This window comes from Pan paniscus, chromosome 1, assembly GCF_029289425.2.
Source record: "Pan paniscus chromosome 1, NHGRI_mPanPan1-v2.0_pri, whole genome shotgun sequence".
Taxonomy (NCBI): Eukaryota; Metazoa; Chordata; class Mammalia; order Primates; family Hominidae; genus Pan; species Pan paniscus.
The window spans coordinates 48,233,005-48,246,309 of NC_073249.2; the positions used below are offsets into that span (position 1 = coordinate 48,233,005).

At 53.9% G+C, this 13,305-nt stretch overlaps 1 protein-coding gene across 8 annotated transcripts in view; it reads left to right on the top strand.

The window, feature by feature from the left end:
• TMEM9 (transmembrane protein 9) overlaps positions 1-12,772 on the top strand; it is a 36,844-nt gene extending 24,072 nt beyond the window's left edge. For all 8 annotated transcript variants that reach the window (XM_057301754.2, XM_055109891.2, XM_003823042.5 and 5 more), the window contains 3 exons: positions 690-798; positions 3,596-3,727; positions 11,712-12,772. In XM_057301754.2, coding sequence (XP_057157737.1) covers positions 690-798; positions 3,596-3,727; positions 11,712-11,864 — 394 coding nt within the window. In that variant the 3' untranslated portion in view covers positions 11,865-12,772. The remainder of the gene's footprint in view (positions 1-689; positions 799-3,595; positions 3,728-11,711) is intronic.
• The last annotated feature ends 533 nt before the right edge of the window (positions 12,773-13,305 follow it).

Genomic DNA, 13,305 nt, shown 5'->3' on the forward strand with positions numbered 1-13,305 from the left:
AGGGCCTCAGCTAAGACACAGCAGTGGGAGAGAATAAAGGAGATGGATTCTAGGAATTTTTAGGGAAGTAAAATCACTGGCCTTTGGTGATTTTACTTAGATGAGAGGAAGGTAGTGTCAAAGATGATTTCCAGGGTTTGACCCGGACAGTGAAGTGGACGGTAGAGGTGTTCTCTCTGCCATTGCAAATGGGGAGCCAGTTTGCAGGAGTAGGGAGTTGAGGGCAAAGGGTGTGCAGGGGCGGGTGTAGAGTTCATGGTCTCTATGGGACATGCAAATAGTGACTCCTGTAGCTCATAGAGGAGAGCGGCCCTGGCTGGAGATTCTGATATAAGATCCGTCAGCTTCTGAGTTGAACCTTTGGGACAAATGAGCACATGCAGGGAGAACATAGCGTGAGATGAGGAAGGCGGCTGGGGGTAGAACTCTGGGAACGTTGATGGTTTTGGAGCCAGCACTGTAGGCAGTTTGGAGAGCTGGTTTTGATGTGTAAGGGCATGGGCTGTGAGGCTGTGGGTTAGGAAGGGGTTCTGCCAGCCTAATCCTTTATAAGCCCTTGGCCCTCTCTGGGAGCACCCTTCACCTTTGCCTAGCCCCTACCTCTCAGCTCCCCTGGCTACCTTCTTCTCTGGTCTTGAGGCTCTAAGACCTGGTGACCCTGCCTCGACAGCCCTGTCTCTCTGTTGTAGCAACTGCCTGCACGTGGTGGAGCCCATGCCAGTGCCTGGCCATGATGTGGAGGCCTACTGCCTGCTGTGCGAGTGCAGGTACGAGGAGCGCAGCACCACCACCATCAAGGTAACGCCAGGGTCTCAGGAAGCCGGTGGGATTCCCACACGCCATTCTCCAATCGCAGACTGGCCTACACCCACAGTTTTTCACTTTATTCTGGAATGTTCCAATGGCTGTGAGACTGGCTTCTAGGCTGGCCTAGTGCAGACACTGGGACCCACATCCCACACCTTCCTGGAGCCAGCTCCCTTCTCTGCTCTCTTTCCAGTAGTTACCATTACAGTGAGAGGGGAGAGCCCTGGGAGAGCTGCTGGAGACTCCTTTTTCCCTGCATTCTTTACAGTTTATTTTGTTCCTCTCCCTTCTTGTATTCATCCAGTAAATCTCTTTTCGGTGCCTGCTATATTCTGGGCAAGATGCTGCCAATGGGGAGGTTGGGCTGCCCTCCTGGAGCTTAGTCTAATTAAGCTTCCAAAGTGACTAAGCTCCTCTAAAAAGCATCAGAGCTGTGGACCAGGGCTGGGTGTTGGGTGCTGGGAGAACTTCAGATTGGTTCTTTTGTGTTTTCCTGAACCTTCTTCTCATTGATCATTTGGGTGAATTCAGGAAAGAGATGATAGACACAGTCATCACCATAGACGTCACGAGGTGTCTGTTCATTCCTGCACCAGGCAGAACTTCCCGTGTCTTCTAGAGGCTGTGAAGCCGCCCTAGCAGAGACCCTCATGACCCCCAGCCTCCCAGTGCGGCTTCCTAGTCCAGGTTCTAACAATCCTGGGCCAGGCACCTGGCACACACAGTACTCACTGATTACATAGCCATTTCTTTTTTTGTTTGTTTTTTAGAGACTGGGTCTGACTCTGTTGCCTATGCTGTAGTCCAGTGGCACGATCACAGCTCACTGCAGCTCTGACCTCCCAGGCCCATGCAACCCTCCCACCTCAGCCTCCTGGTTAGCTAGGACCACAGGTGCACATCACCACACCCAGCTAATTTTTAAAATTTTTGGTAGAGACAGGGTCTCACTGTCTTGCCCAGGCTGGTCTCGAACTCCTGGCCTCAAGCAGTGCTCCAGCCTTGGCTTCCCGAAGTGCTGGGGTTGTAGGTGTGAGCTCCATGCCTGGCCTAATGTAGCCCTTTCTGTTCCAGTTTGTAGCATTTTTCTGCTTGTCCTTTGAAGAGTCTATAAATAGCATTGGAAAATAATTCTCATATTTAAAGGCACTGCTGGGTCCTCCATCAGGTTTCTCCTTTCGAGGCACAGTTAGGGGGCGGTGGTCTTCACTGCTGTCCTTCTTGCCTATTCCAGGGAGCCCTGTGCTGTAGCTCCTCTGTGTTCTCACCACTCAGGGAAAAAGCAGCTGTCTGTCCTCCACCACTCCCAGCCAGTGCCCTGTGCAGACCCAACTCCTTTCATCCTCCCACCTGAGGCAGCCCCTCCTGCAACTGTCTTTCTCCTTCTCTGAACTTGCTCCAGTGGGCCTCACCCTCCAGGGACCAGATGCCTGAGACCTGAAATTCAGAGCCACATGTCACCGCTGCTCCCTGTTTGGCCGGGAGGGAACTTCCTGGCACGGGGACCTCATCAGATACAACTTCCTAATCCCTCCCATTTCCCCCAGTCCTCCTACCTAGGAGGCTCCCCTCAACTTCAGCCTATTGAAGACCCAGCCTCTGTTCTCCTTCCGCCTTCCTGGGGTACAGGTGAGGTCTGATTATTTGCCCTGTTTAAACAGGCGTGAACACGGTGCCCCAATCAGGTGGGACATTGGTCCAGTGGAACTTGGCTATTGGCTGAGCTGGGCACCCAGCTTGAAAGTCCTGAGGTTCTTTTTTTCACTCTTCTTCACAGTCTAGGTAGGGCAGGGCTGAGATCAGAAGCCGGCAATGGCCAGGCATTGTGGAATTAGGAAAAGCATTTGAGAGGGAGTCAGCAAGTCTGGGTTTGAGTCACACCTCCACCATCTGGTAGCCTTGGGATCGCAGGTGATCTAGCCCAGCAGTTCTCAATCAGATGATTACAGCCCCCCCAGGGGGCATTTAGAGGTGGGTGAAGGTGCTTTTGTGGTCCCGATAACAGGTGTATTACCAACACCGTTACAGGGACCATGGATGCTAAATGTCCCACCCAAAATCCCAGAGCACCCACATTGAGAAACATTGAATTTGCCTCATTAAATCTGTCTTTTCTGTAAAAACAAAATGACTCCAGCTTGTGAAGCACTGTGTATGTAAGAGACTCGTGGAGTTGTTGTTCTACCCTTGGCTTTCCCCTCCCTGCAGAGGGGCTGATGGGAGGGCAGGCGTGACCTTCACCCCCAGCACACACCTTCTTACCAGCCCTAGCCACTCTGCTCAGGGGCATGCCATGAGTGGGCCAGCGCGCCCCATCCGTCCTGCTCTCCACAGGAGCAATGAGCCCACCAGCCCAGGTTTACTTTTCCTGGCCCCAGCTTTCCAGCCTCTCCACAGCCTGTTCTTCCTTACTGTTAGTTTCTGATTGCTTTCCACCCTTCATCATGAACTCTTCTACAGCCAGGGAGGCCCTTGTGTTCCCATCTCTGCCCTGGGAGCCTCTCAGGGCATCAGGCTCCAGACTTCTTCCTCTGTCATCTGCCTGCTCTCCTGATGCCTGCTGTGCAGACTCCCTCAAGTTAGGACAGAGTGCTTCCTCTGTGGAGTAGGACCCTCCCTTTCCTTTCTGGGCATGCTTTCCCTCTGAGCCCACGTTGCCTCCAAGTCCTTTCTTAGTGCACCACTTGAGGAGTCACTGCCAGCCAGACACAGATGGCCCAAGACTAGCAACGGATTTCTAGCCCTGGCCCCAGATAATGGTTCATAGGCACGCTGGTCTCTTCCTCAGGTCATCATTGTCATCTACCTGTCCGTGGTGGGTGCCCTGTTGCTCTACATGGCCTTCCTGATGCTGGTGGACCCTCTGATCCGCAAGCCGGATGCATACACTGAGCAATTGCACAATGAGGAGGAGAATGAGGTAAGAGGGCTTTGAGTGCCCAGGCCCTGGGTCCCTGCATGTGCATCCGTCCCCAGGGCAAAACCCAGAGGAGCGTCACCTAGGTCCAGGTCCCACCTCCCCAAAATGCTTCAAGTTGCTCTTCTGGTCAGTGTCGTACACATCACCCAGACTCAGCAGGGACCTGCCCTTTGCCCTTCCAGATGAAGCAGGACACCAGGCATCAAGCAGTCTCCATGTACAAGCCGGGGGAGCCATGTCATCCTGCTGCACTGTGCTTCCAGGCAGAGGGGGCGCAGCCAGCCAGAGCCAGTCACACATAGATACACATGATATCCCCCGCGTGCTCAGACATTGGTGACAAGCTGCTGGTGGACTGGACGGCAGCAGGTTAATTTGTTTGTCCAGTGATTCCACAAACATCTGTTAAACACTTGCTCAATGCAAACCAGAGCTCCAGGGTCTGGGGAGAAATGTAGGATTTCAAGAGCGGAAGAGGAATGAGACAGTGGTGCCGGGCAGGGGACATTGCCAAGTATGTGTGAGGAATTTTGAGCGTTGCAAGGATAGGGTAGGGATGTTTGAATAGTGGCAAAGAGAGCTGGCCAGTAGATTTAGGTCACATTATTAAAAGTCCCAAATGTCAAGCTAAGGGAGTTTGGCTTTATCTGACAAGGAAAGTGGGGAACCACTGACCCCAGACAGCCTGCAAGGCCTCCAGGAGTTCATGCAATGGTGGGGAGCTGGCAGGGCTTGGACCAGGCCCAGCGCAGTTAACAAGCGCTGTCACCGTCTTCCCATTCATCCTCATACTAAAAAGTTGTGGACACCATGGCGAGGAAACCCGGGGGGACAGGAGGGCTCAGGTGAAGGGCTCTTCGTGGGAGTGAGATGTGGTGTACCTCCATGCTGAGCAGAGTTGTGATGAGACCTGCACTCCCCAGGTGGTCTAGGGGAATCTTGCCTGAGTGAGGACTGCACAGCCCCGTGTGCCTCGGGCTCCCCCTTTATGCGCTCATGTACCAGCTAGCTGGGTGCACGAGACAGCAGAGCTGGCTGCTTAGAGGCGTGGAGCCAAGGCAGGCGGGGTTGGCTGCTGCTTCCACTCTGAGCTCTGTCCCCAGGGCCTTGCTGCTGGAAGATACTCCTGTTTATTGACTGATGGAGGGATGCCCTGAGTGAACTCATGCGTATGCATAAGGAATATCTAGTGGGGAAGCGCCTCAGCTAGGCCTCAGAGAATTAGTTGAAGAAACTGAGAGTCATTTAGCTTAAAGGAAAAGAAAAACAACTAAAGGAGACGCATGATAGCTGCCTTCAGAAGTTTGTAGGAGACAGCTTGGCTTCATCCAGGGACAGAGAGATTTAACACAATATGAGGAGGAGGCTGGGAGTCTTCCTGTAGACAGCGTGGTCTAACTGTGGGGTAGGTGGGCTGGGCTCCCTTGCAAGACCATGAGCCAGTTCCTCACCAAAAAGAGGACCCAGGGGCTCAAGTCTAAGTGTGAAGCTGCCTGGGTGATGTGGGTCTGGGCCAGCATGAACAGCGAAGAGAAGGGCAGGTCAGGGAGGGAGCCTGGCTGCTCTCGAGGGCTGTGTTGCCCCACCCTGCGCACATGCCTGGACTGCTCCCAGTTTGCCCCCAGCCTCCTGCTGACATGAGTTTGGCCGAAGGTGGAGCAGAGGGGATGAGCCTCGCCCCATTGAAGCTGGGGCCTGGGAGGTGGTGGCACTGGCAGTTGGGTGGTCTGTGTTCAAGAGGAAACCTCGTGTGCCTACCTGGTTATTAATGTAGAGTAATAGCAGCTCTGATAGGGGAGGAGCATCGCTAATAAACACTCAGCGATTAGGGGTAATGTGGTAATTGCAGTCCTGGCTGGGGTAGTAATTGAGAGATGCAGCCCAATGATTTCCGTGGAATGCATGGCTCTGGGGCATGGCCTTGTTATGTCTCCTGCCATCCTAGCCAGGGAGCCAGAGGGAGGGCAGCTTGGGGAGAGCAGCTTGCTGTCCCTGGGTATGAACCCAGGTCTCTCTTACCCCCAGGAGACCTGGAGTGCTCCTCATTTGAAGCCTGTTTGTATGAGGGGGCCTTGGGAGGAAGAAGGGCTAGATTTGGTAACCTGTGGCAGGACTGCCTGGGAGGACAGTAGGCTGTGATAGGCTGCAGCACATAGAAGCTGGCGAGCCATGCTCCCTCCTGTAGGGGAAGTTGCGGCCCTGGGATGGACAGGATGACACGCCCTCACCTCTCACCTGAGGTTCTAAAAGCTCATAAAAAGTTGTGTTTAATCTCTTTGATACCCTGACCTAGGGTGCAGCCAACTCTCGCTGGTTGTGGCCTGGGGCAGGTAGATCTCATTGGGTGCCCTTGGCTGGGTAAGGAAGTGCCCCCAGTCCCGTTCTTTGGCATCATCTCTCTATCCCCTCACCTTCTGTGATTCTGTGTGGTCTCCAGGTCACAGATGTCTGTGGTTCAGCAACTCTGCTTTTCTCAGTGTATTCAGAAAACCTGCAGGTGGCACAGTGTTGAGATTTGCACAGACCTTATGTCTGCCCTCGGGGGTTTAAGCCCCAAGACGGCCAAAAGCAGGTGAACCAGCAGGAAACGTAAAGGCTGGCAGTAAGATCTGGCTTCATAAGACGGGTGGTCAGCTGAAAAGTCAGGTGCCTTGGGAGGCCCCTCTTTACTAGACAAGGGGTCGGAAAGTTACCCTTCTCTTTGTGTTAGTCTGGGAAGGAAGGCTTCCTGGCAGAGGGGGATTTTCAGTGCCCGCTCAGGGTGGTTGGGAGAGTGACCGCTGAACTGCAGGGAGGATGAACAGGGCATTGGGGCTGGACAGAACCCAAGGAGCTTGTCTTTACAGAGACTGGGGGCCCTAGTCCTGGACGACGAGGGATAATCTACTGCCCCTCTCAGTGCACAGAGGAAAGGGATGTGGGGAAACATGGGGCTGGGGGGCAGGCACTCAGCTGAGCGGCAGCAGCACCTAGGCTGTAGCCATGTCTCTGGGTTTCACCCCAAGAGGAACAAAGTCAGGACATGGCCTCTTGGGTTCCTTGAAAGTTTGCCTAGGCCTGTACAACTCGATGACTTTAGAAGGAAAATTCTGTCTAGGCTCCAGGAGCTTTCAGGCCCTACGCCCCAGGAGTCTGGGACCCAGTTAGGGGTGAGATCTGGAGGTCAGGGCATTTTTTCAGGGTTAGGGACCCCTTGGTTCCTTCTCCCCAATTCCTGTGACCAGGAGCTCTCCTGCCCAGGGGGTAAAGAACTGGAAGAGGAAGAGGAGGCCTCCCCCTTAGCCTCAGCCCCGTTCATGGAGGGAGATGAAAGCTTGTCATGTTCCCTTTGAAAGCGCTGGCAGAGCCTCAGTAGGCCCTGATTGCTGGGCGCTGCCTCCCCTGGGATTCCAGCAGCATTAGGCGTAATCCCTGGGCTCAGACGTCCTTTGAAAGGAGGAAGCAAGCATGTTTGCTGGGGCAGAAACGGCAAACAGAGCTGTTTTAGATGTGCAGGTTGGGCCCTCTTTGAAGAGAGACACATGGTTTCTCTGAGGCTGGGGATGTCGCTGCTCACAGCATGGGCCCAAGCTCTGAAGAGGTCTTCAAAGTGCTCACCCTGCTGGGGCAGTGGGTAGCGTTCTGGGCCCCCTTTGGGAGAGAGTATACAGGGAAATCAAGGAAAGGTGATGATGATGATGGGAACTGGAACATGCAGGCCCTGGGGAGAAGACTCGGGCCACTGAGGAGCAGTCTCCCCTCCTGTCTGCACATGGGTGGCAGCTGTGTTCTGAGGACCCCAGCCCTGGGAAGCTGACAGTGAAACACAGAACAGACACACTGATGAGGGCAATCCAGTCGGCCTCCTCCCCTGAGGGCAGAATAGAAACATGTGCGGTTCAACAGACGCTTCTAGAGCCTCCAGTGGGGCAGCACAGCATTGTGGTTAATCACAGTCCTGGGAGGGGCCGAGCCCTGCCATTTACTATCCTTGGTGCTAACCTCCTGGTTTAGTTTTCTAAGTCTGGAATACACATAATCATTTTTACCTCAGCATAACTGTTGTGATCGTGTGTATGGAAGCTTTACAAGTGTTTGCTCATCCTTAAGAATGCGCTATTTCAATCAGGTGTTAATACTTAAGTAGCATCATGATTGCTGGAGGGAAGCCTGAGGGGCAGCGTGCACAAGGGCCTGAGTGAGGATCACCGCAGGTAGACAGAGGACGCATGGACCAGTGTGGCCAGAGGCTGGGCTGGGGGGTCAGGGGGGAGGTGAGGCTGGGAGTGCCCTTGAATGTCAGGCCCAGGAGGGTTTTATTTGTGAGCAGGTGTGTCCCAGCTGGGGTTTTTGGGCAGGGAAACAGCATGAGTTGGTGTGTCATAGGAAGGTGGCCCTAGCCGCAGCGTTCAAGGGTCAGGGAGAGCCTCGCAGCAGAGGTGCAGTGGGACTCAGCAACAGCAGCAAGGATTTGGGTCAAACATGGAAAACTCAGAGAGGCTGTATAGTCCTCTTGCTAAAGGGCTTTGCACTAGGACCATGCTTTGCTGAGTGGCTGGTAAGTGACGAGACCGCCTGGTCATGCTCCTGTGCCTGGAATTGGGGAGGAGGGAGGAGGAGCAGCCAGAGAGAGGAGAGCCGCCTGAGGTGGGGTTCTCACTCTCCCTGTCTCCTTGTCATCAGGCTTTGGCCAAGTCCAGTGCCAGCTCAGAACCAGTGCTTCTGGGCAGACTGAAGAGGGTTTCATCTGGGACGGCCTGAAGGGCTCAGGGCTAGTTTGATCAGCTGGGGCTTATCCACACAGTTACTTGGGTCCTCCCAGTGCTGGAGAGGAGGGCCTCGCTTGATGTCCTGAGCATTGGTTCCTTTAGAGGTGCTTTGTTCTTGCTCTAGCTGTGGGGAAATATACCAGCCTGTCTCTTTGGTTGTCCATGCTGGCTCCCTCTTAGGAGAAACCAGCCAAAGAAGGATCCAGCTGGGTCCTAGGATAAGAGATATACGTACATGGGTTCAAATTCCGACTTGGCCACTAAACAGCCATGCAGCCTTGGGCAGCAAGATGATTCATCTTTCAGAGCCTCAGTTTCTGCAGCTACAATAGGGGATGGTTTTACCCATTTGCCAGTGTTGTAAGCCTGGGAATAATCTGTGTAAAGTGCCTAGCAGAGCGCCTGGCACATAGTGGCACTTGTCATAGTCACACTGGTCTGGTCCCCCCGGGGACCTCCTGGGAATCCATCCATGTCCAAGCTCTTTTTCTGATTGGGAGGGGCTCCACCCGCCTCCCCTCCTAACTGCCCTTCTGCTCCCGAGTTAACCGGAGGCCCAGCCTCAGAGGGAGAGGGGAGGAACTGGTGGCATTTCTCCCACTTCCACCCACCATACTTGCTGCAGAGCAAGCAAGGATGAGGCCCCACTCTGGGCTGTCTCTGAAACAGATGTGGAGTCTTTAATACCTTTTAATCAGACTATTAGCGATGGAAACTCAGCCTCTCAGTGGCAGCTTTCCCCCACTTAGGAGCTGTTTGTTAAGACTTTACATGAAGGGAAAACAAATGATACTGTGGTAATGTGGTGAATTTCAGCATGTTCCCTTAATGCTCTGCTCTGGGCTCTCCCTGGCTTCCCCTTCTCAAGACGCTCCCCTGAGATGCAGAGCAGTGGAAGGAGGGCAGGGCTAAAGCTGCCCCACCCTTCCAAGCCTAGCACCCCACTCCACACACACACTGGAGCCCTGTCATGAGAAAGACGGTCCCAGAAGGGATGAGATTGGGAATGGAAAGAAGAAGAGAAGGCAATCCAGCCCCCAGAGCCAAGTCCCGGTGGGCCAATAGCTTCCCAGATGGGTCTTTAGTGCCCACCTCATGTAGATGGCCACACTGAGGCAGGACTGGGTGGAGGCTTGGTCTTAGCACTGTGGCCAGCTCAGTCAGCACAGTGAACAGGGAAGGCATGGAACTGGAAGGAGGGGCAGCAGCCATGGCAGTTTTCACAGGCTTTCTCCTGGCAGCCGGCCGCCAGCCTTACTGCCTAGTGGCTTCCAGAGCTAGGCTCTGATATTAGTCATCGCTCCTAGGGAAGAAAGAAACCAAACATTTCTTGAGCCCTAGCTCTGTGACAGCCAGGATAGTAAGTGCTTTATATGTGTGTTATTTAACTTTGCCATACCCATCTACTAATCTTAAACCAGTGTATTTCAAGCAAGCCATTAGGTCATGAAATGAATTTTGTGAGTCATGACCAGGATTTTTAAAAAAATGGAATGGAACAGAGCAAAGAATATCAGAATGCATTACACTAAGTATTGTTTTATGAAACTTCTTTTCACTCTGTGTGTGTGTGTGTGTGTTAGATAATTTGGTAACTATAATTCCTAATGACCGTATAGCAGAAAAAAGTCTCAATGACTACATTTACTACATTAAATTGAAGCTTGGAGAAATAAAGTAACTTGTTCAGGGACACATAGCCTCAGAAGTGACTGAGGCCATGTCTCCTTCCCAGCCCCCGCTGTGGATCTGTAGTTCCACCTGGGACGCGAGCCTAGGGGAGTCTGAGGCTGGAAGGGGCAGGTGGTCCCCAGCCCAGGAACAGAACCCAGGGGTCCTAATTCCAAGCTCAGTATGCCCCCTGCCTGACACGGCCACACCTGCCTTTCAGGCATTGCCTGAGCCTCACCTAGCCTGGCACAGGAAGCCTTCCTCAGGACCTGGGCGGGAGGCTCCCAGAAGGCAGTGTCCATCTCTAACGCAGCTTAGAGAGGAGCACTCACAAGATGAAGTCCTCAGAGCTCTGAGAGGACGATGATGAACCCTCTCCCAGCCTCCTCACTGGCAGCTTGTTCTCTGTCCACCCTACCCTCACCTCACCACCCCCCTTCGCCCCAGCGTAGCAGCTGCATGGTGACAGAAGCCGTGCCAGCTTGGGGCATTAGAAGCAAAGTTGCATTTACTGGGCGGCTCTGGGCTTAGAGAAGTGCACTAATCCCTTAAGAGATGTGTGGCAGGAGATGAGAGGCAGGGAAAGCTAGGGAGGAAATCCCCACGGGGGTGTGGGCCTGGCCCTCAGCTCTAATTCTCTCCAAAGATCAGGTTCAGGTCCTGCAGGAAATGCAGAGGCTCCGGAGCTTCAGAGGCAGAGAAGTGGTAATTAGGGGAGGATGCTTTTGACGGCAGCAACAGTTCTGAAAGCAAAGGGGAAGGGGATCAGCAGAGTCAGATAGGGAGGAAGCTGAGCTGTCCTCAGCTATCAAAGGAGGGAATGGGCCAGAGAGGGCTCTGCAAAGGGAATGCTGGGGCGGCTCTGAATTTCCATCCCTGTCAGACTCCCTGAGTGATGTCACATCCCTCTTTCCCAGGGAAACTAAGATCCCATGGATCTGGATCTATGCAGACTCCTCAGTAGGCCCCCTCCCATCTGGAGCAGATGTGCTGCCATCTCAGGGTAGCCAGACCCTAGCCCCTGGGCCTTCTTCCCGTCCCCTGGGCAATGGCGTGGAGGGCAGGGGAGTTCTCTAGCCTAGTACTAGCCCTGGGGGCACCTCGGTGCATTGCTGAAACAACAGATGTCATCAAGTCCTCTGCCTAAGTGAGGTCTTGAAGCCTATACTTAGCATCCTTCTTGAGAGTTAGAAATAGTGGAATGGGGCATGGTGAGGGGTGGGTTCAGGCTGGGAACCTCACTTGAGCTAGCTGTGTGGCAGTAACTGGAGCCCCAGCAGAACCTACTCTTCCTGGAGTGCTTCCTTTCCCAGGCCCCAGGGAGGGGCAGGGGCCCCATCCTGCAGATGCTACAGACACTAAGGCCTCCAGCAGACCTGGCACACTGTGTTCAGCTCTGCAGATGACAAGGCAAGGTCCTCAGCCCGCAGCACTTGGGGAGGCCCAGCCTCCCAGTCTGGGGAAGGTAAGGCTTTGGGGTTCGTTCTTTCCATGTCAGACTTTCAGGATCCAAGACCCTTCTGGCTTACCGTGCCAGATCTTCTCTTTTTTTCTTCCCACTACAGGATGCTCGCTCTATGGCAGCAGCTGCTGCATCCCTCGGGGGACCCCGAGCAAACACAGTCCTGGAGCGTGTGGAAGGTGCCCAGCAGCGGTGGAAGCTGCAGGTGCAGGAGCAGCGGAAGACAGTCTTCGATCGGCACAAGATGCTCAGCTAGTTGGGCTGGTGTGGTTGGGTCAAGGCCCCAACACCATGGCTGCCAGCTTCCAGGCTGGACAAAGCAGGGGGCTACTTCTCCCTTCCCTCGGTTCCAGTCTTCCCTTTAAAAGCCTGTGGCATTTTTCCTCCTTCTCCCTAACTTTAGAAATGTTGTACTTGGCTATTTTGATTAGGGAAGAGGGATGCGGTCTCTGATCTCTGTTGTCTTCTTGGGTCTTTGGGGTTGAAGGGAGGGGGAAGGCAGGCCAGAAGGGAATGGAGACATTCGAGGCAGCCTCAGGAGTGGATGCGATCTGTCTCTCCTGGCTCCACTCTTGCTGCCTTCCAGCTCTGAGTCTTAGGAATGTTGTTACCCTTGGAAGATAAAGCTGGGTCTTCAGGAACTCAGTGTCTGGGAGGAAAGCATGGCCCAGCATTCAGCATGTGTTCCTTTCTGCAGTGGTTCTTATCACCACCTCCCTCCCAGCCCCAGCGCCTCAGCCCCAGCGCCTCAGCCCCAGCCCCAGCTCCAGCCCTGAGGACAGCTCTGATGGGAGAGCTGGGCCCCCTGAGCCCACTGGGTCTTCAGGGTGCACTGGAAGCTGGTGTTCGCTGTCCCCTGTGCACTTCTCGCACTGGGGCATGGAGTGCCCATGCATACTCTGCTGCCGGTCCCCTCACCTGCACTTGAGGGGTCTGGGCAGTCCCTCCTCTCCCCAGGGTCCACAGTCACTGAGCCAGACGGTTGGTTGGAATGTGAGACTCGAGGCTGAGCGTGGATCTGAACACCACAGCCCCTGTACTTGGGTTGCCTCTTGTCCCTGAACTTCGTTGTACCAATGCATGGAGAGAAAATTTTGTCCTTCTCTTGTCTTAGAGTTGTGTGTAAATCAAGGAAGCCATCATTAAATTGTTTTATTTCTCTCACTTTCTGGTTTTTAAGAGATTTAGGGAACTAGGAATTTTTCACAAGTGACCTGGTAAATGTAGTATCCCAGAGGGGACAGAGAGCATTGCGTTTTGCTAGGTCCAGACAGGCAGAGCCTTGGTAAGTCCAGGTGGCCGTGGCAGAGCCAGCCACAGTGCAATCAGGCCAAGGCCACGGCTTGCTGGAAGTCCTCTTCACCTGATTAGGAAAGAGGTGGGTAGGCTGGGGCAAGGAGCACAGGGTGAACTGGCCCTTGGGAGTTATCCTGAGATTTTACTTCATGTTTATGGGCAGTTCCTCTGAAACGGAACAGTGCGTGATTCATCCTAATATCCTACAGACACAGTAAATAGCGCTCCCTGCAAAACCTGTAAGTATCCCCAAATGAAAACCAACAGGTATTAGGAGAGGGGTGGGTGGGGGCAGCTAGAAAACGAGCTGCCCCATATGGAAGGAAGTGCCAGCAGCTTCAACAGGGACATCCAGGGGAGCCCGGCACTGCGTCAGCTCCAGTATGGATGTGCGGTGCAGG